At 43.2% G+C, this 26750-nt stretch overlaps 12 protein-coding genes across 12 annotated transcripts; 7 read left to right on the forward strand and 5 right to left on the reverse strand.

The window, feature by feature from the left end:
* Positions 1–1723: 1723 nt before the first annotated feature.
* On the reverse strand, positions 1724–3641 carry BYT42DRAFT_530399 (uncharacterized protein; the record flags this gene model as incomplete). The annotated part of the gene is made up of 9 exons (XM_051565402.1): positions 3505–3641; positions 3283–3444; positions 3190–3206; positions 3071–3134; positions 2911–3008; positions 2689–2847; positions 2377–2611; positions 2116–2244; positions 1724–2007 (listed from the first exon to the last, which is right to left on the reverse strand). The coding sequence occupies exons 1-9, from the start codon at positions 3590–3592 to the stop codon at positions 1724–1726; spliced, it is 1236 nt and encodes a 411-aa protein (XP_051425723.1). The 5' UTR covers positions 3593–3641.
* A 654-nt stretch (positions 3642–4295) lies between these two features.
* Positions 4296–5540, forward strand: BYT42DRAFT_492717 (tubulin-tyrosine ligase family-domain-containing protein; the record flags this gene model as incomplete). The annotated part of the gene is made up of 2 exons (XM_051564167.1): positions 4296–5318; positions 5382–5540. 2 exons carry the CDS (start codon positions 4296–4298, stop codon positions 5538–5540), a joined length of 1182 nt encoding a protein of 393 aa, XP_051425724.1.
* Positions 5541–5682: 142 nt separating this feature from the next.
* BYT42DRAFT_544832 (Pex12 amino terminal region-domain-containing protein) lies at positions 5683–7097 on the reverse strand (the record flags this gene model as incomplete). The annotated part of the gene is made up of 5 exons (XM_051565777.1): positions 5683–5904; positions 5963–6214; positions 6273–6739; positions 6799–6907; positions 6978–7097. The coding sequence occupies 5 exons, from the start codon at positions 7095–7097 to the stop codon at positions 5683–5685; spliced, it is 1170 nt and encodes a 389-aa protein (XP_051425725.1).
* A 26-nt stretch (positions 7098–7123) lies between these two features.
* Positions 7124–8978, reverse strand: BYT42DRAFT_564479 (uncharacterized protein). Its single transcript, XM_051567739.1, has 7 exons — positions 8607–8978; positions 8504–8535; positions 8259–8414; positions 8118–8199; positions 7963–8054; positions 7206–7899; positions 7124–7143 (listed from the first exon to the last, which is right to left on the reverse strand). Exons 1-6 carry the CDS (start codon positions 8755–8757, stop codon positions 7489–7491), a joined length of 924 nt encoding a protein of 307 aa, XP_051425726.1. The 5' UTR covers positions 8758–8978; the 3' UTR covers positions 7124–7143; positions 7206–7488.
* A 2783-nt stretch (positions 8979–11761) lies between these two features.
* Positions 11762–13862, forward strand: BYT42DRAFT_564484 (tubulin beta-3 chain). Its single transcript, XM_051567740.1, has 5 exons — positions 11762–11908; positions 12002–12018; positions 12292–12431; positions 12508–13094; positions 13168–13862. Exons 1-5 carry the CDS (start codon positions 11881–11883, stop codon positions 13743–13745), a joined length of 1350 nt encoding a protein of 449 aa, XP_051425727.1. The 5' UTR covers positions 11762–11880; the 3' UTR covers positions 13746–13862.
* A 1392-nt stretch (positions 13863–15254) lies between these two features.
* BYT42DRAFT_284167 (uncharacterized protein) lies at positions 15255–17202 on the forward strand. Its single transcript, XM_051562851.1, has 3 exons — positions 15255–15497; positions 15573–16053; positions 16124–17202. Exons 1-3 carry the CDS (start codon positions 15406–15408, stop codon positions 17054–17056), a joined length of 1506 nt encoding a protein of 501 aa, XP_051425728.1. The 5' UTR covers positions 15255–15405; the 3' UTR covers positions 17057–17202.
* A 137-nt stretch (positions 17203–17339) lies between these two features.
* Positions 17340–18337, reverse strand: BYT42DRAFT_564488 (uncharacterized protein). Its single transcript, XM_051567741.1, has one exon. It carries the CDS (start codon positions 18168–18170, stop codon positions 17349–17351), a length of 822 nt encoding a protein of 273 aa, XP_051425729.1. The 5' UTR covers positions 18171–18337; the 3' UTR covers positions 17340–17348.
* Positions 18338–19107: 770 nt separating this feature from the next.
* Positions 19108–20252, forward strand: BYT42DRAFT_544837 (uncharacterized protein; the record flags this gene model as incomplete). Its single annotated transcript, XM_051565778.1, has 3 exons — positions 19108–19182; positions 19451–19505; positions 19840–20252. 3 exons carry the CDS (start codon positions 19108–19110, stop codon positions 20250–20252), a joined length of 543 nt encoding a protein of 180 aa, XP_051425730.1.
* A 1801-nt stretch (positions 20253–22053) lies between these two features.
* On the reverse strand, positions 22054–22549 carry BYT42DRAFT_493652 (uncharacterized protein; the record flags this gene model as incomplete). Its single annotated transcript, XM_051564238.1, has 2 exons — positions 22054–22189; positions 22272–22549. The coding sequence occupies 2 exons, from the start codon at positions 22547–22549 to the stop codon at positions 22054–22056; spliced, it is 414 nt and encodes a 137-aa protein (XP_051425731.1).
* Positions 22550–22846: 297 nt separating this feature from the next.
* On the forward strand, positions 22847–23814 carry BYT42DRAFT_564491 (uncharacterized protein). Its single transcript, XM_051567742.1, has 2 exons — positions 22847–23533; positions 23591–23814. Exon 1 carries the CDS (start codon positions 23003–23005, stop codon positions 23387–23389), a length of 387 nt encoding a protein of 128 aa, XP_051425732.1. The 5' UTR covers positions 22847–23002; the 3' UTR covers positions 23390–23533; positions 23591–23814.
* Positions 23815–23863: 49 nt separating this feature from the next.
* BYT42DRAFT_564494 (uncharacterized protein) lies at positions 23864–25385 on the forward strand. Its single transcript, XM_051567743.1, has 6 exons — positions 23864–24037; positions 24110–24195; positions 24264–24324; positions 24394–24461; positions 24534–24983; positions 25064–25385. The coding sequence occupies exons 1-6, from the start codon at positions 23950–23952 to the stop codon at positions 25247–25249; spliced, it is 939 nt and encodes a 312-aa protein (XP_051425733.1). The 5' UTR covers positions 23864–23949; the 3' UTR covers positions 25250–25385.
* Positions 25386–25522: 137 nt separating this feature from the next.
* On the forward strand, positions 25523–26462 carry BYT42DRAFT_564498 (uncharacterized protein). The gene is made up of 3 exons (XM_051567744.1): positions 25523–25927; positions 26027–26154; positions 26249–26462. The coding sequence occupies exons 1-3, from the start codon at positions 25684–25686 to the stop codon at positions 26411–26413; spliced, it is 537 nt and encodes a 178-aa protein (XP_051425734.1). The 5' UTR covers positions 25523–25683; the 3' UTR covers positions 26414–26462.
* The last annotated feature ends 288 nt before the right edge of the window (positions 26463–26750 follow it).

Genomic DNA, 26750 nt, shown 5'->3' on the forward strand with positions numbered 1-26750 from the left:
TTGGCAATAGCACGCATCAAGGTAGATTTACCGCAACCGTTGGCACCACAGAGACCATAACGACGACCACGGATAAGACGCAACGAAGTACGGTTGAGCAAAATCTTGGCACCATAAGCGAGAGAGAATTCACAGTTGCAAAGTTCTTCACCTTCGTCACGTTCTTCTTCTTCACCGGTGTGGACAGCCACAGCTTCTTCGCAAGAGGCGAGGGCAGCAAGGGCGAGTTTCTCGGATTCTTGTTCGATCGAATCACCGGATTCATCCTGTTCACGGCCAGTCACGAGCAACCAGGTGGTAGCATGAGGAGCAACGCAATCGATCCAGGTAGCACGATCGAAAGCCTTGGCAAAGACCAAAGCCAAAGCCATTTCAATCATGTATTTGCGGATGGGGCTCCAGAAACCTTCGAGCTTGGTGGGCATCAAATGATCCAAAGTCTTGGTAACCTTGTCACGCTTCTCACTGCTGGTAAGGACGGTTTGGTCACCACCGCCCACACGCTGCAAGGTCGCCAAAGCCTTCTCGACGACACCACGACATTCGGGATCGGCCACCACATCCTTGACGTGATCAAGTTCGGGCAACAAGATGGGGAGGAAAGGAGCGGCAACATCGGGATCATCGACAAGCTTACACATGTTATCGATGATAACGGCAGCCTTACGCTTGATGGCCGTCTGACGTTCCTTCAAACCACGGCTGAGCAAAGGAACCATCAAAGACAAAGTAGCGGCATCGACTTCTTGGACAAAGGTAGTGGCACCCAACTGATGGATAGTTTCAGGGACCTTTTCAGGCTGGTTGATACATTCGATAACAGCAGGAATGAAACGTTCGATATCCTTGTTGTCGAGCAAAGCAGTGCAGGTGGTCATACACTTGGTAGCGGCCTTCTTGACATCGGCCTTGGTATCCCACATGCAATCAGACACCACGGGAATCAAATCAGGGATGCAAGCGAGGAGTTGCATGGGATACTCGGTAGCAAGCAATTCAATCAACGAGAGCGAAAGCATCTTGGTTTGCCACTTCTTGGAATTTTCCAAACCTTCCAAGCACATATGCAAAATATAGCGGGTGGCGGAGGGGTTCACCGACTGAACGAGAGTGTTGGCGACGGTAGCGGCCTTCTCTCTGACCTGCTTCTGCTTATCGGCTTGCAATTCCAACAGAGGAGGCAAAAGCGTGACCAGATGGGGTTCCAAAGAGCCACGGAGCAAGTAGCTGGATTCGATCAAACAATCCAAAAGAGTCATGACAATCATGGCACGCTCAGGGCGGATCTTCTTGGCAAACAGCTCGGTCGACAGGGCAGCAAAAATGTGGCAAGTCTTGAGAGCACGGACACCATAGTGATTAGCGAAACCGGCGATCTGGTCAGCGAAATCTTTGCGTTCTTCTTCAGTCTTTGAGTCGAACAACTTAGCAATCAGCTTCTTGGCCTCCTCGGCCTCCTTTTCGCCGATGCGAACACGTCTCAGCTTTTGCAACTGCGAGATCGATCGACGCTTGGCAAAATCAGCATGTGCAGCAGCTGAAGCAGCCGTACTAGTGTCGGGCAGAAAAGACATGATGAAAAAGTAAAGAAAAGGAAGGAGCAATCGAAATCCAAAAAAATCCAACCAATATAAAAACAAAAAAAACTTTTTTTTTCTGTGTGTTTTGGTTCGTCAGCTTGCAAAGAAAAGCTCAACTGAAACCTGTAGTTTTCTTTTTCTTTTCATGGGTTTTTGTCATGTTCCATCATTATCGAATAGATGGCTGTCGCCACGCCACTTTCTAACCCAAGTTCGCTTAATAATTTATCCGGGGCTGGTGCATGGATTGTCCCACTTCTTTTTGCAGAAGGACTTGATGGAATGGGGGTTGTGGAAGGCGTTGGGGTGCTAATGGACGATGAAATAACGGGAACCACCACTTCATAGCCTACTCTTCCAGCTGTAATGGCCGTTTTTGGATAATGATCGCTCCTCCAACTGTATGGCAGAACGTTCTGTGGAGAATCTTCGTCTCTCGAATATACCGTCGGCTGGTTAGGTTTCGGTGCCGGTCGTGGAGAGGTAAATGCGCTGCCACTATTCATCAGTCCTGTTCCACTCGTCACGTTTCCACTGCTGCCAGAGGGAGGAATGAATGGCTTATTGTCCTTGACATGTTTCAGTACAAACACTGGGTTTTGATTCGATTCCTTTAATTTCTGAGAAATTCGCAGTGGTTTTTCGTCGTATCCGAGTGCTTGTTCTGCAGAAAAATGATTGGGAAAAAAATTAAAAAGGAAAAAATGAAAAAAAAAAAATCAGAATCAAAAACAAAGGAATGCAAAGGCTAAGTCGCTGCCATTCATTGACGCTGTGTTAAAAAAGTTTTTGTTACCTTGGATATTGTCAGGAGAACCAAACTGAATCCACAGAGCATATTGTTGCCAGTCATCGTTCACATTGTACTTTTTAAGCGCAGACGTGATTACTTTGGAGCACGGATCGTCCAATAGTAATCGAACATTTTTGGAAGACTCCAAATCAACCTTGGAGCTATTGGATATTTTTTCACCGTAGACTTTGATGGCTCCACCGTCATTGATGGTGACATGTGGCGTGGGTTTCGATGGCTGTATTGGGCATAATTTTTTAAATTGGGTCATCATTTGCGCAGAGAGAATCATTTTGACTAGGGGCATCAAATTACCTCATCATTGGCTGGATTGAAATAATCGAGAGTGGGATGTGAAGAAGATAACGTAGAGGTTGGCGGCGTTAGCATATGTCCCGCTTTTGAAGAACTCCCCGCATTGGTTAAATGGTATTTTTGCCCAGATGATTGAGATGAAGAGGAGGAGGAGGATGGCTAGCAGTATATCCCGTAATTAGTCGGGTAGACGATCATGTGGGTACGGTTTGGTTTACTTGCCTTTTTTTCTTTGGAAAATCGGAACAGATCGTCACGCAGACGATCCATCTCACTGCTAATGCGCAACAGATCTTCTGTCAATCGTCTAACGTGTTCGTCTGCAATTTTTGTCGTTAAAAAAGCTAGTCAAATGCTTCTTAAGACGACAATGCGACCATACCTCGTTCCTGGAAGGCCATTTCGATCTTGCGATAATCTGCCAGTCCATTGTGTCCTAGCCAGTCCTATAATGGTTGATCAGCAATTGGCAAACAGGAATGGCTCTTATCCTTGCTTTACGTTTTCGTATAATACACCTGCCAAAAAAAATGGTGACAGTTAATTATCGTTCATTTGCTTGCCATTCATATCATCGGATATCCGAAGACTCACTGGGAGGTACATAATCCCATTCATTCAATGGTACACGGCACATTGCTTTCAGATGGTAGATGTTTTTGAGGATATCGAGCCGTTGCCCCACGGAATGTATGGAAAGATCTTTGAGTGAATCATGGTCTAGATGAACGAGTACGTCGCCGGTAATGCCTTGTTCTAGAGTTATGAATCGAACGTTAATTATGCAGGTTCTCGATAACTCAAAGGAGAACGTGCCTTTGAAGGTTTTTTCGAAGGAAGAATAGCCAATAGAGGCCAACCATTTGTTAACTTTGTTTTCGTCCCAAAGAAGTACACTGTCCATGTTTTTTATGCGTGTATGACGAGCTGCAGGATGCCCGTTGATGGTTCAGTTGGGACGGTGCTCCAAAAATTGAGGCTTTATTTTTTGAGCAAAATTGCACATGCGCGGACGTTCAATTCCCAGCGATCATTTCTCAGCTTGGTTTTCATGGACACTTGTGCAGCTCATCATTTCAAATATGCTGCACTGTAACTTGGTTGCTTATATAAAACAACTTTTCTTCGGCTAACAGTTGCGTGTGGTTTATATCTGGTATTGAACACCGACGTCTTTGATAAATTCATGTAACGAAGGTCTCGCGACTATCCTATCATGAGATATAAGAAATCGCCCTGTGGTCTTTGTCGTCAATTCCAGGCTTCATAGTTGTGTTGTGTGATTACGATTTTTTGATGCAGTCATTGCCCGGTCACATAAGAGCCATCTTGGGCAAACATAAGCTGGGTCCTCGAACGGCGACAACATATAAGGCGAATTATGTCGATCATTGCTCATTATAAATGCTGAATCTACTGTAGCAACACCTTGAACAAAATTATCAAGGTTTGTGAGTATCGAGTTCGCATAAGCGCATCTGCGGCTGATCTGGAGAAAAAAATTCCCAGATTTGGGAAATCCTGTCCAATGAAAACCGCTTGCAAGTTTTTTTTTTATATTTTCGAAAAAAAATGCTCCAAATTGACAGAGTAATATTATTATCCTCATGACGACCGGTCAACAGCGAGCCCTCATCCACCTCGACGAGCCTTATACCCATCAAGCCGTCGTTGAAGCACTGAAGAAAAGCGCTTTGGACTGGGATGTCATCGAGACTATTCCCGTTGAAGATCAGGACCTCGATGCGCCCTTGCAATGGCTCGAGTATGAATTGATCAACTGGAGTTACCTGGCAAGCCGTCCTGATTCAGCCATGGCCAATGCCTACTGTATTCGTAAAGGCCTGATACGTAAAGCTCAGTTTGGATATAATGTAGCCAAGTACTTGTCGAAAAATCCTACCAGTATTCTCAAGGAGGCGATCCCTGAAACCTGGCTTTTCGAACTGGATCATGTCGATTATTTCGAAGAAGCCATGAACGAGGTGTTCGAAGTCGAACGTGATTTGTTGGCCAATGAAAATGACGAAAGTAATCATATGTTTATTATCAAGCCGAGTCTTGCCAACAAAGCCGCGGGTATCCGAGTTTTCAATTCTCTCGAACAATTGCGGACCATGTTTGAGGAAAATGAGTTGAGCGACTCGGAAGACGACGATGATATGGAAGATCTGTCACAAGTGCGTGAATGGGTGATTCAGCGATATATTCATAACCCTCTGCTCGTGCATGGTCGCAAATTCCACGTACGAGCCTATGTCCTTGCCGTATCTAATATCAAAGTATACCTCTATCATGACATGCTGGCCCTGTTTGCCATGAAAAAGTACAATCTCGATGAGCTTTCAGACACTTTGGTGCACTTGACCAACACCTGTATTCAGACCGAGGAAGAAGAGTTTGACGAGGAAACCTCCGTGCGCCTTTTTTGGGATTTAGAACAACATGGCGTCAGTAAAGCACGTTTGGATACCATGTTTGAAAAGATGCAGCACGTTTTGGCCGATGTATTCGACGCTTGTGCGAGCGAAATGACCACTTTCCAAGCCATGCCGAATGCCTTTGAACTATTTGGTGTCGACTTTTTGTTGGATGAAAATGATGGTGTTTACTTCCTGGAAGCCAATGCTGTAAGTACCCCTTTTATTGAATCCTTTAGACGGTATTTTGACTCATTGTTGTGTCTTTTACAGTTCCCTGATTTCAAACAGACGGGCAAGCAATTGCAGCACGTAATCCAAGAATTATTTGAAGCAACCACTACCGTTGCTATTGAACCCTTTTTTACGGGTCGTCCCCAAGCATCTGAAAAGCTGGTGCAAGTATACCATAAGGAGCTCCTGTCGCTTTAATGGCTTAGATTAGTATCGTGTACTAGTATTCTTCTTTTTCTTTTTTTTTCGTGATCTCTGATTATGCTCCATTGTATGATAAATGCGCATTATTTTATCTATAGAAAGTAGATGTTCACTCTTTGCAAACATGTTATTTTTGTTATACATTGCCATCGGCATAGATTTTGGTTAGATCCTCGGCTCCCCGCGATACTTTGATCCATGTCACTGGACACCTTCCGTGATCTTCAACGTATCTGAAAGCGCAAGTGTAGCAAAAGACGTATCCAGACGGCAATGCTGTGGGGTTGTTGATGGGGCTGCTGAGACAGATGGGACAAGTATTTGGTGTCGTTGGCAACTTGGTTCCTCGTGGATCAGGCTGTCCCAAATAGTCAGACGTTGTCCCAATTTCAAATCTCCATGCAACCCAATCTTACCTTGATCTTTTCTGGAGGAGGAATGACATTGGCGGACTCTTCGTCTCCCAGAGAGCCTGTGTTCCCGCCACGGGCAAACTCCGAAGAATACCACCACTCCAAGAATTTGAAAAAGAAAATAGACATGGGCAACAACACCTTCAAAAATTCGATCACTTTGCTGAAAATACCAGAAGCCGCTCGTAGTGGGCTATTAAACAGCGAGGACGTCGCTGTCTGTTGAGACGCTTGCGTCTTGTCGTAGTAAGAACGCTACGAATTCAAATGAGTCACGGGCTTGCTTGCTCTTCGTCCACCAATATTCACTTACGTAATCAGCCATGCTCATGCGTTTCACTTCGATACCGATCAAATGTAACCACGGTGTATAGAACCGCGTTTTACCAAAGAGGTACGCAATATTGTATGCCAAGTTGGAACCGTGATAAAGAGCGTTCACAATGGGGTATAGTTTTCGAAAGACTCGGATGAAGCGAATTACCAGTTTGCGCATCGGTCTTGTGTCTGGATCGTTCAATTCTTCTGTTTCTCTTTCCTCTCGTTCATTAATTCCCAACAAGGAAGAGGATGCTCCCCCGGAGACCTTTTGGTAGTAAAGATCCAATTTGCATTTGATGTAAGGCAAGGCCACAAGCATAAACAATGACTTGTTGATCTCACTTTTCGTCAAACTCGGTGTCGACTGGGCGTTGGAAGACGGCAACTTGACACTCTTTTTGTTACCGAGTGCTGCGGCTACCCGTTTGAGACCGTAAAAGTTCTCCGCAAATGATGCTCCTAGGATTTGGTCAGCACAGTTGAATTGCCGTGCCATGAGAACTCGCCATGATGCTTACCCCATTCCTTTAAATAGTGACGTTCTACGAAAAACATGAGCGCAGCATAAAATTCCTCATGATTATTCACAACACGGATCAAATAACGTGGGTATCTTTGCGCATATATCTGTGACAATATCAAATGGTTACAGGAATGTTCATATTTGTCTATCTTGGCTGATCTAGCCGCCACTTACAGCGAGAAGGTATTGAACGGCGGGTTGTAACAGTTCTCTAAGTTTTTCTTGAGCCACCAATTCAAAAAGCGAAGGACGATAGGCGTCCTCCTGCGATCCAAGAGCACTCATAAACTCCATGATGGCAAGATTCTAGTCAACGTAAGCAATGCTTGAAATAACGAGAGTAAGCGCAAATGAGCACCGTTTTCCCCCAAAACCCACACTCAACACCCACAAATCATTTAGCAATTGCCTAATTGGGCGATTTCGTTTGACACAAAGTTCCACACTCCGCTCACCCCTCAAATCGAGGTTTTGCACGACAGGTAGATCTATGATCATACAATAGCCATATCCTTTTATTGGATAAAGTTACTCGATAAATATATCTCATTAGGAGCAACAATGTGTTTAAAGAACTCGTAGACAAAGTGCATGATGGGGGTAAAAGTATAGCTGGGTTGGGCGAGGGGGGAATACAGGCTATTGGTGGATAAGTTATGAGAAACAGAGCGATCACGGCAACAAATTACAGTGATTGTGGATGGATTTTGCGGGCAGCAAATGGAGCTTTCAGCACGGCTAAAATATTGCGTAAGCCCAACATGGATGCCCATGATTTGCCTACTGCTCCCTCTTGAGATCCACGCACGTCTGGAGAGTTTTTATCATGTACGCCAGAGCCTTCATCTCCCACCGTTTCTTCTATACCTGCAGCCACTTCCAATCCTTCGGTAACACCTTCCATAGCGTCAATTCTTTCTTGTTCTTCATTGGCGTCGCTCTGATCTTCCTTGCTATGACCCTTTGTAGCTTCCTTATTTGAAATCTCACAGGCAGGATTTCCAGTTGGTTTCTTTGCTTCTTTTTGCAAATGAGCATTAGCCAGTTGATGCGCCACCTGACGCTCCACAGTAACAGAACGATGAGAAGCATACCGCTAACCAGCAGAGAGTGAGATCGTTAGCAGTCACGTTGAGAGAACCTTTAGTTTATGCCTTACAATGTTTGTCGCACCAAGTCGTTTTGAAATTAATTGCTTCAATTGTTGGCTGAGGTCGCTGTGAATTAGGTCATCCGTTTCGTTAGTAATAACTGAAAACGGAGCTTTACAAAGTTATTATGAGTAATCACACGATCCAAACCGACTCCACTCACTGTTATGCAAGCCGCTATTTCCAGTGAAAATAGTCAGTGACACGGTTTCGTCGCGGCACATTTCAACTGCGCGAATAGCACCCTAAGTGATACAACAGCCATTAGCATGACCCATTTGGTTCGTCTCATAAAAATACTTACAAGCATATAGACATAGTTTAAATCTTGGTCATGGCTGAGCGTGCATAGCTCAGCCGTGTTGCGCTCATCATCCACCCCATAATAAATACTGTATGCACCACCATCCCCATTTTGCATCGCTGCTCCAATCCATACCATTTGATCGGCATTTAGTGACTTGAGGCATAAAAAAGGGAAAAGTTTGCAAATATGTGAGTGGGGTGCCCTGAGGAGATTAGTTTGATCAGGTTATAACGAACAAATACCGTTGGAGGGTGCACCGCAATTGAAGCTTCCTCTACCATCATAATGACCAGTGAGCAAACTATTTAATCACCAATGTCACAAGGTGGAACAGTAATGACTCACCTTTCATCTTCTTCATCGGCGATGTCTTGGAAGGCAAAGATTCTTCTTGTTTGTTCTGACTGAGCTGTTCTCTCTTTCTTTTTCTAGTGGCTCCAGTGTTTGAAAGTTTGGGCGCCATGATGGTGGATTGCTGTACGCGCATTGACTGCATTACTGCCAGGAATCAGAAGAAGAGGCAAAATAGCAGGACAGAAAGAGACAAATGAAATAAAAGGATGAAGCAACAGGAATGTTGGGGTGTTTTGGCTGCATCTGATTTTATTTCTCCAGAGCTGATTGGCGCATTTTCATCACTGCCATGCATCTGTCCTTTGCAATGAACTGATATTTTTTAACCACAAAGTTTCATCTCATATAAACACAAGATCAAATACCGCGGAAATGACTACTTCTTGTTATTCTGTTGTTCCTATATAGGTTTATTTCATAGTGTCATGATGGATTCACGGAAATGTACTGTAATGACAATGACCATCGACTTGTTTGGTCGTTATTGTTATTGTCACGAAAACTATAATAGTGTTTGGGAGAGCAAGGAGAACGAGATGACGGGAAAATTTCAATAGTTGAAGAGGCAGATAAAAAGTTATTATGAGTGACTACATCATCTTCGTTTACTTTATGTTGACAAGTATACCCAATGCATATTATGTCGCAACAAATCGATATCATTGACCACAATAAGGGCATTCGTTCTACTATTCTGTGAAGTCTTGATTACATATGCAAACTGCTTCCTATTATATGTGCACATAAACATTAGTTCCACACACATCAAAGTCATTTTCTGAGAAATACATCAAAGGCGAATGACAAAGAAAAAGATTTAGAAATCATGGAAGAATTCTGCCTAATTTCCAACTTTCCTATAAATCTTATTCAAACATGATCTCTTTTCATAACGAATCTTGGCGACTAGTTTCGGATGTGTATCACTTATGCATTACAAAGTATATAAGATGCAAGGTCATGATAATCGTTAGATAGGGCTCGTTACACATGCCGGGAAACAATTTAGATACTTCTGCCCATCCTCTTCCATCGTCGGCTGCCGTGAGCATCGAGCTTTATAAAAACTCAAATAATTGCACAACGTGGTTGCATTGGCGGCAATCAAACAAGAGTGAGTTTTTAAACTTGAACTAACTCTAATCTTGAATTTCTGGGTCTCCCTACTAACTGTCTTTCTTCGTCACTTGTGCGAAATCGCTCGTATGAATTCCCCTTTTCAATGTCAGAATCTGGACATTAAATAAAGCGGTAACACATACGGAGCAGATGATTTCCCACATTTAACTTGTGTCCGGTAATGAAATTCAAGAGTACGACATGGCCATGGCGAGCTTATATGAAAAGCAAAGTCTGTTAAAGTCCGTCGCATGCGAATGTCTCGTTGCTAAATATATTAGCTCTCGGGACATCCCTATATCTTGTTTCCAGAACGTCGGGCATATTGAAGAGCAGATTAATAATGATAATGGCAGTACTATACGTCGATCGAAGCAATGTCCAGCACATAAAAGACTATTTAGGATTCTTGGTGACATTCAAAGATGGGAACAGGGCTGGCATGCATCGCTATTTCAATAGCCTCGGCGGAGTCGAATGGCTGTAGTTAGCCTGCACCACCGCATACATCAATCAGGTCATGCAGTATCTTTTTTCAAAAATGCACATGTACTGCATCAAACATAAGAATGACAGGAAAAAAGTAAATAATATTTCGACAACCACATGTAAAGGAATATGAATATTCTTTCATTATCTATTTTTCAACCGGACCGAAATGAACTTCGAATTGCCGATTGTATACAGCTTTTGAACCTTTTTGCAACCATCCAAGAATTCGATTTGCTTGGAGGTAATGCTAAAAACTTGAGTTATACTTTATCAGGAAAATCAGGACAAGTTTGATGGTAGGAGTACATGCACCTCAGGTATGAGCAAGAGGATATCCATGCTGCCAACTCATGCAGTGTGACAACGGAAATAGAACAGCTAGCATCGAAAGCAGTCATAAACCCTTTTTTTTCTCTCTGGACATTGGCCAAACTGTCTCACTTGTAGCTGTAGCTATGATCAGCTGTATAATATGGTGGGGTCAAAAAATACAGCAGAGCACACTGCAGTAGAAATCTAATCGCAGAATCCAATTTGCGCCAGATTGGAGTGTCGGGTGGTAAGACGAACTCCTAAGGGTGTACTTGATGGAATTGAGTGGCCTGCATCTGACGCTTTCTGAATTTACAGCGGAAGATCTGCATGTCGAACCCTAAAAAAGACCCCATACTTATCGCATATGGTGATTGCACATTTGTAGATATTCCAAGATAAGATATTAAGTAGTTTTTTACCACCTGCCGGTGAACGACTTTGTTAAAATGAATATAGACCAAATTATTCAAATGCATGACCTTTTTTTACCAGTTGGAAATGCGTTTTTTGACCTGAATGCAGGTGGCAATGGGTGCGCTATTTTGATTGTGGAACGCTCTCATCCACGAGAATCATCTCTAAAAAAGCACATTGCAACCATCCCATTTTGTTGCCACGAGTATCAGGTCACAGATTTTTCTTTTTTGGCAATCGTTTCTACAGAGTGAGTGGTTCACGGAGGGAAAGAAAATGGTCTGTCGTCCAATTTTAATATTCAGCCGCCCAATGGAATTAAAGTGCCCTTGTGTTTAGTTTATTCGTGGCAAGTCGTGAATCTTACAAACAACAAAAGAAATCAGTATGAACAAGGGCTTTTATGTAAGCAGCAGCTACCATCCATGCTATGCAACAGGGTTTATAGCTAAGAAACTGTAAGATATTACGCGTATATCGCGAAAATTTCACCGTGGACACGGATGAAGTTGATTGTAGTCAAGATGATGATGGGGTGACAAGGGTCATGATCAAAGTGAGCACCATGGGATGGTGAGATGGTGTACTTTAAGTTCAATAGCGCGTTATTTGTATTACTTTAAATAGCCCGCTTCACAGAAAAGCTGCAGAGATGAAAAATCCAGGAGGAGAGAGCATGGCGAGACTTTTTTTTTGGCTGTGACGTACGCGTCATTCTCCGGCGGCGCGCCCGTTTTCCGAGAGCTGTCAAAGATTAAGCATCTTTTTTTTTTTTATTCTTTACTCTCTCCGACCTGCTGTTTCCTTCCTCTTTCGACCTTCATCATCTGTAAGTGCCCATTCAGATTTCGAAGAATTTGCTGCCCCCCATCGGTCATCTCCGTTAACGTAAAGCAGTTCATTCTTGCGTTTATAAAAGTACATCATGAGAGAAATTATTCACGTTCAAGCTGGTAAGCTCTTTCGCGAATTTCATTGACTGTTCTTTACGGGAGAAATGCTTTCATCTGCTAAAGACTAACTCTGAAATCTTTGCTTTTGCGTAGGTCAATGTGGTAACCAAGTAAGTAGTGGGAAGTTTTTTTTTCTTTCACTCTGAAGCAAGGACACCGATATTGGAAAAGCAGCACGTGTAATATTTTGTTGGATGATTCCTGGCTGTGTGTCCCTTGTTTTTGGGTTCTCTTTCTTTTCGCACCCCTTGTTCACACCAGATCCAATTTTTTTTTTTTCCTTCCCCCTTCCTAATTTCCCTTTACCCGCGTCTCGCCCAACTAGCTTTGTTTTGTTTGGATGAATGTCGTTGCCTAAACCTTGTTTCTCTCTGCATGTGTAGATTGGTCAAAAATTCTGGGAGACCATTTCCCAAGAACACGGTATCGATCCCAACGGTAGCTACTGTGGCGACAATGATTTGCAATTGGAACGTATCAACGTTTTCTATAACGAAGGTTCCCTGGGCAAATATGTGCCGAGGTAGGGCAACAGCATTTGTTTATGGTTCAAAACTATCATCCAACTGAACCCCTCCTTTTTTTTCCCTGTCACCCAGAGCCGTGCTTGTGGATCTCGAACCTGCAACGATGGATTCTATCCGTTCAAGCACTTACGGCAAGATCTTCCGCCCCGATAACTTCATCAATGCCCAATCGGGTGCCGGTAACTCATGGGCCAAAGGTTACTACACCGAAGGTGCCGAACTTGTAGAATCCATTATGGATGTTGTGCGCAAAGAAGCCGAAAACACCGATTGCCTGCAAGGTTTCCAGCTCGCTCACTCCTTGGGTGGTGGTACCGGTTCCGGTCTTGGTTCGCTTTTGCTTTCCAAAATCCGCGAAGAATACCCCGACAGAATCTTGAGCACCTACTCTGTGGTTCCCTCGCCCAAGGTTTCGGACACCGTCGTTGAACCTTACAATGCCGTTCTTTCCGTTCATCAATTGGTTGAAAACTGCGATGCTACTTTCTGTATCGATAACGAAGCTCTTTACGACATCTGTTTCCGCACTTTGAAGTTGTCCAATCCTAGCTACCCCGATCTTAACCAATTGGTCTCAGCTGTCATGTCGGGTGTGTCCACCAGTTTGCGTTTCCCCGGTCAGCTCAACTCAGATCTCCGAAAGTTGTGCGTTAATATGGGTAAGGGATAAAATCTGTTGTTTGTCAGTACGACTTTGTTATGAAACCCTATCTAAATGGGATTGCCTTGTAGTGCCTTTCCCTCGTCTTCACTTCTTCATGGTGGGTGTGGCTCCCTTGACCGCTTTTGGCTCCCAGCAATACCGTAACTTGAGCGTGCCTGAACTTACGGCTCAGATGTTCGATGCCCGTAACATGATGGCTGCTTCCGATCCCCGTCACGGTCGCTATTTGACCGTGGCCACTATTTTCCGTGGTCTTTTGTCGACCAAGGAAGTGGAAAATCAAATGTTGGCTGTCCAGCAAAAGAACTCTTCCTACTTTGTTGAATGGATCCCCAACAGCGTCAAGTCGTCGCTGTGTGACATTCCTCCCGTTGGTCTCAAGATGTCTGGTACTTTCATTGGTAACAGCACGGCTATCCAAGATCTCTTCAAGCGTGTCAATGAACAGTTCACAGCCATGTTCCGACGCAAAGCTTTCTTGCATTGGTATACTGGTGAGGGCATGGACGAGATGGAGTTCACTGAAGCCGAGTCCAACATGAACGACTTGGTGTCGGAATACCAGCAATACCAAGAAGCAACTATTGATGAGGATTATGACGAAGAATACGTTGAAGAAGAAGATGAAATGCCCATGGAAGAGTAGATTTCCTTTGTTTAATCATCTTTAGTGATGTTGTGTTCGTCGTTTCTTTAATAACCATTTACATGCATCGTAGTTTGTTTTGTTCACCAATATCTTGAATACCTCTCTTTAATCGTGAAATGTTGATCTTTTCAAAATGTGTCAAGCACCGCATCAGCTTTGAAAATAACAAAAAAGCATTTTGCTCATTTGCTGCATTGTTCAGCAGCGAGCCCGATAGGAGAGCGCTCAGCATGTCTGAGAGAGCAGATCTTCTCATGTCGAAACGTCATAATAACGCTAAAACGTATCGCTTCGCACTATTTCGCCTTGTCCTTGCATGAACCAAATGTTTAATGTGTTTTGATAACTGCATTGTGAAAAACTAAATTCTCATAAAAACCAATGCGTTTTGATGAACAACTTGAAAGTGTATGCTGCTAATGAACAAAGCCGTACAGTATTCGCAACTGATATCCAAGTATCATATTTGATTGTTAAGGTACAAACCGTGACGATAATGGCTCTATTTTGCGGAGCTTCCGTAGCCTATCAAAAGATACTCTTCCCGTCTCGTTGAATGTGCGTTCGTACTCATGCAAGCCATGAAACGGACAGGATGGTTTCCCGGCTTGTGTACCTGATAGTTTTCAGTCGATCAGCTTGTAAAATTTGCTAATTTGTTCGTTCCACAGATCTGCGACTATACGCACGCGAAGGATCTGTTTCTCAAAATGATGTCAACACTGAATATGGTTATAATGCAAATCAGTATCATCAAGGCAAAAGGGCGGTGTGGCAATCATTGAGTAGAACAACGTTTAGATCAATCGAGCAGAACAGATACAGGGAATGTAATTCCAGCTGTCGCATTCATAAAAAGTAAGTGTGTACAGTATAGACGCGCTAATTTTGTAGTAAAGTGTGATATTCTAAATCTTTATAGAAAAAAAAAATTAATGCGGCAGAGATGAGAATTAGCAACACTCACGACTGCAGCCAATGCTGAATTGCCCAATAATCCACCTCACTGGTCCATAGCTCAATTTGCTGGTTTGGGTTTGTGCAACGAGCCATCCCGGCCATTAAAACCTGTCCACTTCTGCCAGACTTTTCTTTCCCTGTTTCTACTTCCTTCTTTTTCTCAGCTCATTGCTCATCATACTAGGAAACTAGCCAATTCAAGTCTACCACTCTGACAGAAAATAGCTTCTAAAAGGTATATAACATTATACATGTACATAGTATTGGCTCATCCAGTGTACGCCAATTCAGAAATGGGAATTCTTACCGTAATGCATCTGTTTAGTGCCCCTCAACTTTGACCTTTATGACCGTCTCAGAGAATCAAAGCTGCATTCAACACACTTTAGCTATCGTCAAACCCAATGCGCTCAGGCACAAGCAAGAGATTGCTCAGAAAATAAGAGATAGCGGTCTGAACATCATTTTTGAAAACCAGATTCAATTATCGGTGAATGAAGTGAAGCGACTATTTGTTGACGTACCGCAGGATGAGGCACAGTGGATGAGCAGGTGAGAAATATATCCTAGCTATATGAGAAAGGGAAAGGACAGAACAGGTTCTTGAATGGGTCCGTCAATGCTGGGGAACGTAAAACAAAGAATTGTCATCGATTGATCTATTTATGGATATAATGGTAGTGTCCCGGTGTATGTGATGGTTTTGGAAGGAGTGGATGCAGTCGCACGTTGGCAAGCTATCCTAGGACCTGCAGATCCCGCAGAAGCCACTGAAGAACATCCGACAAGGTAATGTGCGAACTTGAGAAAAAAGTGGCATGAATATCTCGCATATGTGTTGACATTTTCGATATCCGACCTCAGTATTCGTGCTTTATATGGTGTCGATTCAATGCATAATGCTTGCCACGGGACAACCTCGGAAGAGGAATTAGAACATGAGTTTTCTTGGTTGCAAAGCGTCGTCATTGATGATTTAACCTTTCTCTCCGACACCGTTCGACAAAATTATACCAAAAAATCTGTTAAAAAACAAGCTATACCCACACCGACCAGTAACAGTCGATTACCCACTGTTCGAAATCAGAAAAAGTCTCCCATAGGCGCTGTGAAACCGGCAGCCGATAAACCTTCGGCGGTGCCGCGCTTAGGTCCCAAGCCAGCAACCCAAAGCGCTCGAACGGCAACCACACGAAAACCGTCACCTACCACAGCAGTTCGCAAAAGCGCTTCGCAGAACACGCCTTCTGCCGTACCATCAAAACTACCTAGTACAGGACAAACGACCCGTCGTCCGAATCAAGATGAACGTAGAAAACAGGTAGACGCACGGAAGAAGACTCATGTGAGTAGGACAATGGTGTAACTCGAAAAAAAGATCAGAAAACTTGACTGACATGAAAAAATACGGACAGTTGCCTGGTAACACGAGTGGCAACAGAGACCATGCGGCATCAACTCGTATTGCTACACGGAATGAGGCGGCCGCTGGAGGACGCCGAGGCAGCATGACCTCCACTAAACTATCAACCACGGGCGGAATTTCGAAAAACACGCCACCTATTTCTGTCCTTACCGGCCGAACGCGAAAATACAGCCGAAGTGTTCCGAAAAAGGAAGCGCCCGAAAAAGCTACACAGGCGGCTGCAACTCCCAAACCAGCTGACACAGTGGCAGAACCGCAAACAGAGTTAGGCAATAGTGAACCGGTAGCTGTTCTATCGGATGACGTTACTGAAGAGGATGGCCGTGCCAAGCTGAATGAAGAAGAGAAACACCAAAACCCTACTTTACAAGAAATATCGGACGGGGAAAACAGCGCCAACGACAGAAAAACAGAAAGGATCAAAGAGGACGATGCTTATCACAGTAACGACGAAGGTTTCATCGAAGCTGCCAATATGCCGATGAATCAAGTTGATTTGCAGCCGATGATCACCGAAAGTGCAACATCAATCATAAGCCAGAGCGACCGGGATAGTAAAGTCGAGTCTGAAAGTGAGCATGACGCGGAAGTGGCGGCCACAACCTCCATGAGAATGACCACTCCTCTGCCTAGTCGACCCTCTTTGACCGATCGACGCACTTCTTCCTCTTCTCGAGCTTCTTTCTCACCTCGAAGTATGACCTCGCTGCCACGTCCAGAGACACCAGAAGTGGATCAACTACGACAACGGTTCGAAGTGCTAGCTATGCCTGCGCCTGTCATCGAAAAGCGTCCTAGCGTCATTTCTCCTGAAATTGCTTTGCGTATCAAAGACATGAAACCTAAAGATCCCGCTGGAGCACGTGTTAAGAGCATGGTGGAATTCTTTATGGATGAGAATCTTCACAAGTGGGAATTTTGAAGAGGCTTGACGCCCTTTTGCCTTTTTGTCTCAACATTTATTTCTTTCGTTTTGTTCACCATTCCTTTTTTGCTACCTTGTTTCTTATGATGATCACACCCGGATACCCTCTCCTTTTTTTTGCGCCCCCTGCCATATTCCTTATCCTACACATGCCTAGACTGGCCATACTATATTAGCAGCAGCGATTTCATTATCTATTATCGTTTTTTACATTGTTTCCCTCGCATTCCTTTATTACACTACATGATTATAAAATAAAACTACAAAATATATTTCAAATGAACGGCTTTCACTGTATTTCTGTCTGATGCAACCGTACTCGCTTCACCAATGACTCCACTTGATTTTTACAGTTCTCTACAGAACCAGCCAATTCTTCATCCTCCTTGTTGAGACTTTTTAAGTGTTCTGTTAAAGCGCAGACTTCATCTTTCCATGCTTGACTTTCTGCTTCACTCGCTTTCTGCTGGATGTTTTGAGCGGACTGAAGGATTTCTTGTCGCTGAATATGATGAAGCTGAATTTCACGTCCTTTTTGTTGCAATAATTCGATTGTAGATTCGATGGTGCTGCGCGTTTCATGCAACAATGCAATCACATCCTTTTGAGTAGCCGTTTCATATGCCTGGCGCCGCTCCAGATGAACAAGCGAAGATTTCAATGCTTCAGTTTGGGCTCGAGCTTGCTCAGCGCGCGTTTGTGCCTGTTCGATCTGCTGGCGGTATTCGTTTACTTTCGTTTGAAGTGTTTCTGAATTTTTCTTTTCTGCTGCTGCTGCCTTTTGCGACTGTTCAGCATCTTGCTTCCCTTGTTCTACCGTTTGTTTTAAAGTGTCAATGAGAGCTTGCTTTTCGTCGATGATTTGAACAATCTCGTCCATTTGCTGTCGCAGTCTCCCATTGTCCTCTTTGAAAGCTGCTTGTTCTTCCAAATGCCGATCTCGAATAGTTGTGGCGGTGACTAATTCGTTGTGCATTGCTTCTTTTTGCTGTAAAAGTGCTTTGAGCCTCTTTTGCAAGGCAAAGATCATATCGAGTCCTCGTGCGCCGCTGATGTCTTCGGGCTGATCGTATCGAAACAAGTGACCATAGTTGATACGAGATACGTTCATCGGTTGAGTTTATTTCAATATATGTATGTGTGTGATAGAAGCGAAAAGGTGCCAGACCAATAAAGCGAAGAGAAAAAAAAGTAAACTGCGAATGCAACTCACTAAACCGTATCCAGTAATGAAAAAAGAGGGCATCCTGATCGGCATACAATATTTTCAAACGGTGTTATTGCGACAAATTTCATTCGTCGCCGTCAAGCGGTGCAACTCGAAACCACGTGCCGCAAAACCAAATAATAGAGCGAAGAGATGAAAAAATCCAAGCATCCTTGAGTTTAGCAAACCCGTCATGAATACTGTTTATTCCAAAAGTCACCCTAGAATTGAAAATTATGATACAAAAAAAAAAAAAAAAAAAAGAATGGCAATATAAGACGTGAAAAAGCATAACATCAAAATTGGTGAAAAGGGTAAATCAAACATAGACAAGTAAAAGAAATGGGTTGAAATAGTTAAATTCGCGAGTTGAAAAAATGAGCAGGTTTGAGAGAGAAGAAAACATAAAGAAAACAAAGAGGCGGTACTTTCTTATACAGCTTACTTTTTATCATTGAAAAACTTACCGTAACCTCCGGGAGAGGTCGCCCAACCCCCAAAGGTCCGCAACCTGGGGAGGACGGCGATAACCGCCCAGGAGAGGCGAGAAACAAACCAATGAAAACCCAGGGACGACAAAAATGCGCCCAAAAAAGTATCTGGTCAAACTGCAACAAAAACAAATTCTATATATAAAGCAATGTTTGCCATGAAATGCTTGAACTTTTATGGTATCAGAAGGGTATGGGGAAAACAGAGTTCATAAGACAGACCGGCAGAATGGTCATATGATTACGTGTTATTCCAGAGTGAGTCAATCTTTGTGGAACCCATTGAATGACATCCTTTCATGTTTTATACATAGATGTGATGGAAAAGAAATTTTTTTATTAATGCCAACATGCACGTCGTTGAATTCTTCATTCCTAAAACCTGGTTGGAAGTTCTCACCTCTGCTTGGAAAATTTGGTTTTCAGTATGCCTAACAGGTGCCGCGCTGTCATTGAGAACGAAGATGGTCCAACGTCGTATTTTTTATATTTACACATTTATGTGTTATTGAATATTTCGTCTTTGAATTTTGGAGTTGTTCTAAGGACTTTCTATTATGGAAGACTGTCCATCAAAATACATCATTGCATTTTCCATTTTTTGGAAATCAAAATTTTCAAATTCCTACGGTGACTTTTGAACAAGAGTGTATGCCTTTTTGAGATTTCCAATGCCTTCGTCAAATACTCTAGTGTTATGTCAAACAGGGTCTATCTTACAAGCAATTTATCGTCTGGATGTCTGTAGGTAATCTGCACAGTGGAGTCATCCTTTCATGACATGAAGAAAGTTCCTACAATTTTGACGTGTCTATGAATTTCCTTTTAACGCCGTTTGGTCGAACCTCTTTCACAGTTGGCGTGTCCCATGTTGCCAATCTTTCCCATCATATTGGCCCCCTTTTTCTTTGACGGTGAACCACTTACGGAACAGTACTACGTACTCCCCAAAAGTTATAGTCCCTGGATTATCCGGATGGCCTTGCCCACGTGTCTACCTATAGCATACTTCCATTCTTCTTCGTGGACAACTGCTACCTTCGGCTGCGTTCACGTATAAACACTTATTGCCCGCATTCCAGACAAAGACAACCTCCGTTCCTTTATCGGCCACAACAAGTCCGCTCTTCGTACTTGCCAAAGCTGTGAACTCAAACGGAGCATACCAGGAATCGATGCGCAACTGTTAACTTTACTCAATCACTATTCCGACTTCAAGCGCCACCTCATCCACACAGTTAGCAAAGTGGATTCCGGGGCCATCATCAAAGACAGGGCGCTCCTTTTGGTGCCAGTCGCAGATGCTGACATCCGTGGGAAAAACAAGTGTCCTTCACACGAAATCAAACAGGAAATTGATCTGACGCCATCGATCGCCACTTATGATGATCCTCACTTGGAATCTACGGAGAAGCCGATAATGTTGTTATATGATGTCGGGGCTAAAGTCAGAATGGTCATTTCGATGAAAACAGGAATAAAAGGTATTCGATGAATAAGAATTCATTGAACGGTCTCCACTACATTTACAGTTGAAGTGTTTGGTAGTTGCTGTGATGCGTCAGTTCTTTTATTTTCGCTCATTGTATCAGAAGCCAAAGGTTTATACTCTGCCCAAGTGATCCGAGTCAATCTCCTTTCGTTAATTCATTCGAGGCTATTATTTTCCCTTTCTTGACTACATCTGACTGAGTAAATAAACGTCCTTCCACTTCCTGACTGGTATGACCCATTGGTGCGTGCTTGTCCTTTACATGCTTTTCAAAAGACCATTCGCAGGAAAAAAAAAAAAAGAAGTTGGCCGGTTTTGAAATACAGTGTCTCCACGGCGGCCAAATTGGTGAATACGATACTTATGGGAAATGGTCAATCAAAAAGGAATCACATCATGTGATGGCTCTGTATGATGGAAATACCGGTTATTTGCTATTCAATATACGATGTAATCAAACAAATTATCCATGGCCTCCGATGTGTTTCAATTGTTTTAATAGCTTTTCAATTCACGATTATCTTCCAACAAGGTTTCGAATAATGTAATGTTATCCATCTTACGAAGAACAGTAAAGGAAACTTCTGGGCCTTCGTACCGCAGCACAAAGTATCCGGAAGAGGGTAAAAACGAAACATCATAGTAAGCATGTTGTGCCAGATCTTCTGAGTACCTTCACACGTCTTTGGCTCATCATTGACTTCATACTGTATTAGCGATACAGTGAATAAAGGACGTTCCAAACGCCTTGGAATTGTTGATTGGCGTCTCCATTGATATAATCGTTAACAGCATACAGCTGCTGAAGGTAATATTGAAGTTGCATTTGCTTTTCAAGAAAGGCTTGCTTGTATTGTAACACGCTCTCGTTTTGAAGTTGGGCCTGCTATGCGAGCCACTGGTCCAAATCCATGTTGGTGATATAGTGTGACGATGACCGGCGCGTTCGAGATTTCTGAGTCTCCAATGAAACGATGGGTATATAGCGAGCGACGGAAAGGTTTGCGAAGTTGATCATGAGTACCGGTAACCGAGGAGGGATCGGAGAGATCGTCATACACCGCATGGATATCCGCTAACGAAGGAGGCTGCAAGGATCCCACAGACGAAGAGAAGCTTTGCAATTTTCATTCACGTTCTTTCACCGGTGACCGTCGTTTCCGTTTGATGCCCGCTGTGGACGAAGGTGTCGAATGGTATGGCATATGCCAGCAAGCGTAATAGGGGTTTGTTTCGAACGAATGGTATGATCGGCAAAAGACTATGAGGCCATTCTTCGCTGCGCAATGTGCTATCTGCCGGTAGTCCGAATACAAGATGGATGCAGTTTATCCAGTAGTTATCACATGGTCCTTGGCTGAACATGTCGATGGCACATGGATAATCATGGCACGAGTAGCTGGCACAGGAATAAAGAAATCGGCATTTTGCACCAGCATATTTCACACCAACTGAGTTTGAGGGCCTATTCTTCTGGTCAATTTCGCATGGGTTTATGGACATCCCGTTCCTGGTCCGCTTTGCGCCTGAGGGGTCTGGACTTGATCATCCGCTGGGCTACTGGGTGCGCTCATTGGACCATGCTCCGCTACGTGCTGGGATGCTTTCCTTCGTTAAGGCGAATGATGACGGGTTCGACGATCCTGCAAAGGTTCTGCTGGTCGGTGCCCTTGGATCGTAAGGCGGCCTTGTGCTCGTTTTCAAAAGCTTGCACAACAGACAATGTTTCTTCACAGGCGACCTATATTCCCAAACAAGATGCTCTAAATCAATATGTTTAAACCATACCCTTATACCATGCAGTTTACACTGAGGGTTTTAAAGAACGAAATGAATGGCATGGGAGTGAGGTCCTTTTCGGGAATCTAACAGGAGCCTCAACTCTCTGTTCTTTGTTCATTACGTATATGCCTGATGCCGGTGTGGACATGGACCAATGTCTGATCGAGTGAAGTAAGAGTTCAATGGTTAACACGTCGCAGCATATATAATTACAATTACACGCGGTATCGTTCGAGTCACTTACTATGAGCATGCAAAAAATGGACTTTGAGTTTGGAGAAAGCCTTAAACGATGCTTTTTCATTAGATTGGGCCAAGGTTCGTAGCATCGCCAGCGTTCCGAACATAGCTTTGTGATGACCAAAGCTGTTCTTTGCAGTGTCGTTCGAGCCATACTCCGAGGAAACTTCCGTCAAAAGGATTTCCAACGCAGACAGATCATTAGCTTTGAGTATACCGTCGGTATTGTACTTATATCTGCGGTCGTTCATTCCCATCTGTCGGAGCTGGGTGAACATGGCATCAAGTTCAATCTCACCAGGGAAGAAAGTAACCTTATGCTCCTTGTTGCGCAGATGCTTCGTGGTGAACTTCACGCAACTGTCAAAAGGTAAGAGCGGTAACACGACTCGGATTTTCGCAGAAATTCGAGTCCACAATCGTCATATACATAGTCTTTACTAAAAGCAGATCATACGATTACCAATTGATTTTGTATTCAAACTTAAATAACTTGCACTTACAGGATGCCACAAATGTCAAGGATCAGCTTCTGTTCTGCAGCAGAGTCGGATCGACTTGTACAATGTGGGGACTGCTTGATACCTGATTGGATGAACTTTATATTTCAAACTCCTAAAGACAGCTGGTTTTTCACCACTTCTTCGCGCTTCCTCTCTTTTTTTTCGTGTTTCCTCAAAAGATAAGTCATAATTTACTTGATTTGTTTTATTAACCTTGGCAAGGAAAGCATGATGAAAAGTCTGCATATGAGCCCTGCCCTTCGTCGGAGAAATATTCTAGCCTTGATAGCATTTGCTGTAGCATTTGCGTCCCAGCTGGGAGTGGGAGCCGTAGCTTATCATCATGGAAAGAAGGTCCAGTTGTACCCTGCCCTTCATCGGAGAAATATTCTAGCCTCGATAGCATTTGCTATAGCATTTACGTCCCAGCTGGGAGTGGGAAGTGACCTTCTTTCTCTTGCCAAATATCCGTTGGCAGAAGCACAAACTAATTCGCGGTTTTCATTCAGGATATGTCTCTCTGTGCGAGACGATCATGAGGAGTTAGCTGACGACAACTCATGCCGGCTACCAGGGGTTACAATCGGTGATCTACCATACAACCTTTATCAATGACCACAGTAACTCAGGCGGTTTCTTTGTATTCTTAGCTCTATGCTACTTCATGTCTCGTGTGGTCTTTGTAGGATCTTCGTGTATGACTTCAGGGGCACTGTTTCTGCAGCAAGAAAAGCCTCTCCTGAACCTTTGTACCACTAACTTCAGGGCTTTCAGCATCCATTAAATCTCCAACTCGAGCTTATTGTTCATTTCTACCAGATCTATTTTCTCTCGCCGGTGAGTTGTCCAGGAAACATAGAAAATTCCGCAATCGTTAGGACTGCCATGCAACAATATTCGTTAATTACAGCCGAATGTTTCACTTGGAAAGTTCAGTTTTGATAACATTCCATCGTAATACGTAAAATAAACAGAAAGGAAGGCTAGGAAGAAAAGAATTGAAATAGAATCGCTTTTATTTGTATCTTATTGCTTCTGACGCCAAATGTATAATCAAGTAAACAAAAAAAAAAAAAAAAGCAAATGTTGCCGGAGTGTGAATGAGGGAGCTCCATATACCCTTTTGTATGTGAGGTCGGTTTTCTTTTCTTTTTCTTCCACAAAAAAATCAGCGAATGTTAGAAGGTGGTGACAGTCAGAATCCAATGCCTAATCTGCATTGGTGGAACGTAGGCGTTGCTGCGTCTTTCATTCTAATCAACGGTAAGGATCGGTCATTCCACTGGCCCATCGAAAAACAGCTCTTTTAACTTTTGGCGCACGGCAAATCTACAGGACTCATGTCTGTGACCTTGGGTCTCAAACTCGAAAAATCCCTCTTTGTCAGTTCTGTTCGATGCCTTGTGCAACTAACAATTATGGTGCGTAAAAATTATTTTGGGCCTTTTTGAAACCATAACCATGTGGACTGAAACCTTTTATGTGGTAGGGTCTCATTCTTGAAGACGTTTTCAAAGCCAACAACCCATATCTTGTTATGTTCATGACATGTAAGCATATGTAAAAACATATTATAATGTGCATAGCATAGGTAATAACGTGATTTGCATGTACGTTAGTTGTCATGGTGTTTTTGAGTACCAATGAAGTCGTCTACCATAAATCGGAAATGTCTTACGGCGGCATGGTAATAGTGACATCTTCGGTTCGATTGGTAACCCCATTTTTTCCTCACATATCGCTTTGACGATGCCTATAGTATCCGTCCGTTCTCCTATCCACAGGCTTTTCGACATTTTTCGTTGGTATTCTTGGAACTAAATATGCACTGAGCGAGGAGCCGTTTTGGATCCCGGAATTTTTTATTCCTACGGTCGGTCTATTACTGGGTGTTTCTACCAGTGGCATTGCAGTTGGACTGAGCACTTGTCTGAGTGAGGTCGGTACTCATTCGGATGAGATAGAGCTTTATTTAGCATTTGGAGCCAGTCGCTGGGAAGCAGCGCAATCGGTGGCTATTGAGGCCATTCGTCTTGCCATGCTTCCGTCGATCAACCAAATGTCGGTGATTGGCCTTATCACCATTCCCGGTGCTATGACGGGTCAAATATTAGGAGGAGCACCGATTTTGAACGCTGTTCGATATCAGCAAATCATCACATTTTTGATTTCAGCTACCACAGGATTAGCGGTCCTATTATCCGTCATTGTGAGTTGATCAACGCTTTAAACCTCGCTCCTTGGTTTGACTCCAATGATGGTCAGTTTTTCTAATTTCGGTAATGATAGGCTTGTTTGAATCGTTTAATCGACGACCATCATCGGCTCCGACCTGAACGAGTCAGTAAAAGAGAACCGAGCTTATTCAGAGATCTTCGACGAACCGCCGATTTTATCTACTTGCGCATGAAAGCCATGTTTAGTAGATCATCCGGACATGGTGTCGATGACGAACGACGGCCATTGTTATCATGAATCTAACATACATATTTTATATCCATTATTTCATTTCTTTTATTTTTGTAATATACTTGCATTTCATCCATTATAAACATGCGTTTTTGGTTTGCCCTTTTTTTATGTGAGTGACGCACTATGTGAGCGTGTGTGCTCCATAAAAGAAAATATCAATAAGCTGCTAGCTTTAGATTTATTATGGCAAGCAAAAGATATTGGGTAGTTTACTCTCTTCTTTGCCCGCTTAGTGAATCACAATGACCAGTTGCCAGGCAGACAAAAATTTATTGTCATTTTCAAGTAACGCACCCTGATTTGATATCCAGTAAAGTGTTGAGCACATACTGAGGGTGCAACTTGTAACTACTCCTCAACATTACAAAACACTATTCCAAGATTCCTGTCAACACACGTCATTCTTTTATTCAGGGCCACCCATTTCACCGCGCGCAATGTCCACTGATGAAGATACGAATTATTATGATGCCGCTGCGAATGAGATTGAGTGGGAGACGGAAGCAGATCGCAGGCGACGATACTATTCTCGACAAAATGCATTCTATGTTGAATATTATGATCCGCTAAACTATGTCAAAGAACTCCGTGTGGAGGAACCGACACCAGTTTCACATATCCCGAATCGCCGCGTTCACAGACGACCAAGATATCGCCTATGCTATCCTCTTTATCTCATTGGTAAGAACCTTTCTCCAGTATCTCCCAGCACATAATTTAACAATTTCCTTTTTTGATCACAATCTGTCATTGTCTGATTTCCTCTGGTACCCTCATCAGCGTGTTGGAAAAAGTGGATAGCAGTGATGATGATAATAGGTGTGCGTTTCATATCAAAATGTCTACAACTTGAAAAAAGAGCCAAAGATTCGATAGACAAATCTCAGACCGGTTACATATGGTTTGTGGTAAGCGTTATTGAGAATATGGATGGATCCCCAATATGCCCCATTTCGCAGGTTCATATCAATGTTTTTTCTGTTTCGTTGCAACAATATATAGACCATTTGCCCAGAATGTTTGGCCGATGGCCGGGATTGGATATCATGGCTCGCGCTGATTTTCCGTAAAGTTACACACTGGGCAATACCTATCATGATTGCTCTGTTTTGTATACTTATTCTGGTAAGATATCCCCAGCGCCATCATTCGTATGTCCGATCTTAAAAGCGATAAAAAACAACTTGATGACAATAAAACGGAAATTGTGTCTAACACTATGAATCCTGTGATCTCTCTCATGACAACTCAATAATCTATCTATTTTACCTTTATGGTATTTTCATTTCAACTGCATTATCTATAGTTTATTCCATAGTTCTATTCTTTATCAGAGTCATGGAAGCTTTATCTGTTGCTGGGTGAGGTTGAAAAGGAACCATTTGGGAAGTGGATTACAGTTGAGTGATATTTCCGAGTTGAAGTCCAGCAAAAAGAATTCGATTACCGAATCAGGAAAAAGGTTTAAGCCACGCTGATTGAGTCTGGGATTATCTTTTCGATT

Source organism: Radiomyces spectabilis (assembly GCF_025331425.1).
Source record: "Radiomyces spectabilis strain NRRL 2753 chromosome Unknown BYT42scaffold_4, whole genome shotgun sequence".
In the NCBI taxonomy this organism is placed as follows: Eukaryota; Fungi; Mucoromycota; class Mucoromycetes; order Mucorales; family Radiomycetaceae; genus Radiomyces; species Radiomyces spectabilis.

Coding starts and splice junctions, on each gene's coding strand:
- BYT42DRAFT_564479 (XM_051567739.1), bottom strand. CDS start 8,757: ATGCAGTCAATGCGCGTACAGCAATCCACCATCATGGCGCCCAAACTT. Junction 8,415..8,503: donor TTGCGGTGCACCCTCCAACG/GTATTTGTTCGT, acceptor TTATGCCTCAAG/TCACTAAATGCCGATCAAAT. Junction 8,200..8,258: donor TAAACTATGTCTATATGCTT/GTAAGTATTTTT, acceptor TGTATCACTTAG/GGTGCTATTCGCGCAGTTGA.
- BYT42DRAFT_564484 (XM_051567740.1), top strand. CDS start 11,881: ATGAGAGAAATTATTCACGTTCAAGCTG. Junction 12,432..12,507: donor CTGGGCAAATATGTGCCGAG/GTAGGGCAACAG, acceptor CCTGTCACCCAG/AGCCGTGCTTGTGGATCTCG. Junction 13,095..13,167: donor AAAGTTGTGCGTTAATATGG/GTAAGGGATAAA, acceptor ATTGCCTTGTAG/TGCCTTTCCCTCGTCTTCAC.
- BYT42DRAFT_284167 (XM_051562851.1), top strand. CDS start 15,406: ATGGTTTTGGAAGGAGTGGATGCAGTCGCACGTTGGCAAGCTATCCTA. Junction 15,498..15,572: donor ACTGAAGAACATCCGACAAG/GTAATGTGCGAA, acceptor ATCCGACCTCAG/TATTCGTGCTTTATATGGTG. Junction 16,054..16,123: donor ACGCACGGAAGAAGACTCAT/GTGAGTAGGACA, acceptor AAATACGGACAG/TTGCCTGGTAACACGAGTGG.
- BYT42DRAFT_564488 (XM_051567741.1), bottom strand. CDS start 18,170: ATGAACGTATCTCGTATCAACTATGGTCACTTGTTTCGATACGATCAG.
- BYT42DRAFT_564491 (XM_051567742.1), top strand. CDS start 23,003: ATGATGAAAAGTCTGCATATGAGCCCTGCCCTTCGTCGGAGAAATATT.
- BYT42DRAFT_564494 (XM_051567743.1), top strand. CDS start 23,950: ATGTTAGAAGGTGGTGACAGTCAGAATCCAATGCCTAATCTGCATTGG. Junction 24,038..24,109: donor GTCTTTCATTCTAATCAACG/GTAAGGATCGGT, acceptor GCAAATCTACAG/GACTCATGTCTGTGACCTTG. Junction 24,325..24,393: donor TCTTGTTATGTTCATGACAT/GTAAGCATATGT, acceptor CATGTACGTTAG/TTGTCATGGTGTTTTTGAGT.
- BYT42DRAFT_564498 (XM_051567744.1), top strand. CDS start 25,684: ATGTCCACTGATGAAGATACGAATTATTATGATGCCGCTGCGAATGAG. Junction 25,928..26,026: donor CTATCCTCTTTATCTCATTG/GTAAGAACCTTT, acceptor TACCCTCATCAG/CGTGTTGGAAAAAGTGGATA. Junction 26,155..26,248: donor CCGGTTACATATGGTTTGTG/GTAAGCGTTATT, acceptor AACAATATATAG/ACCATTTGCCCAGAATGTTT.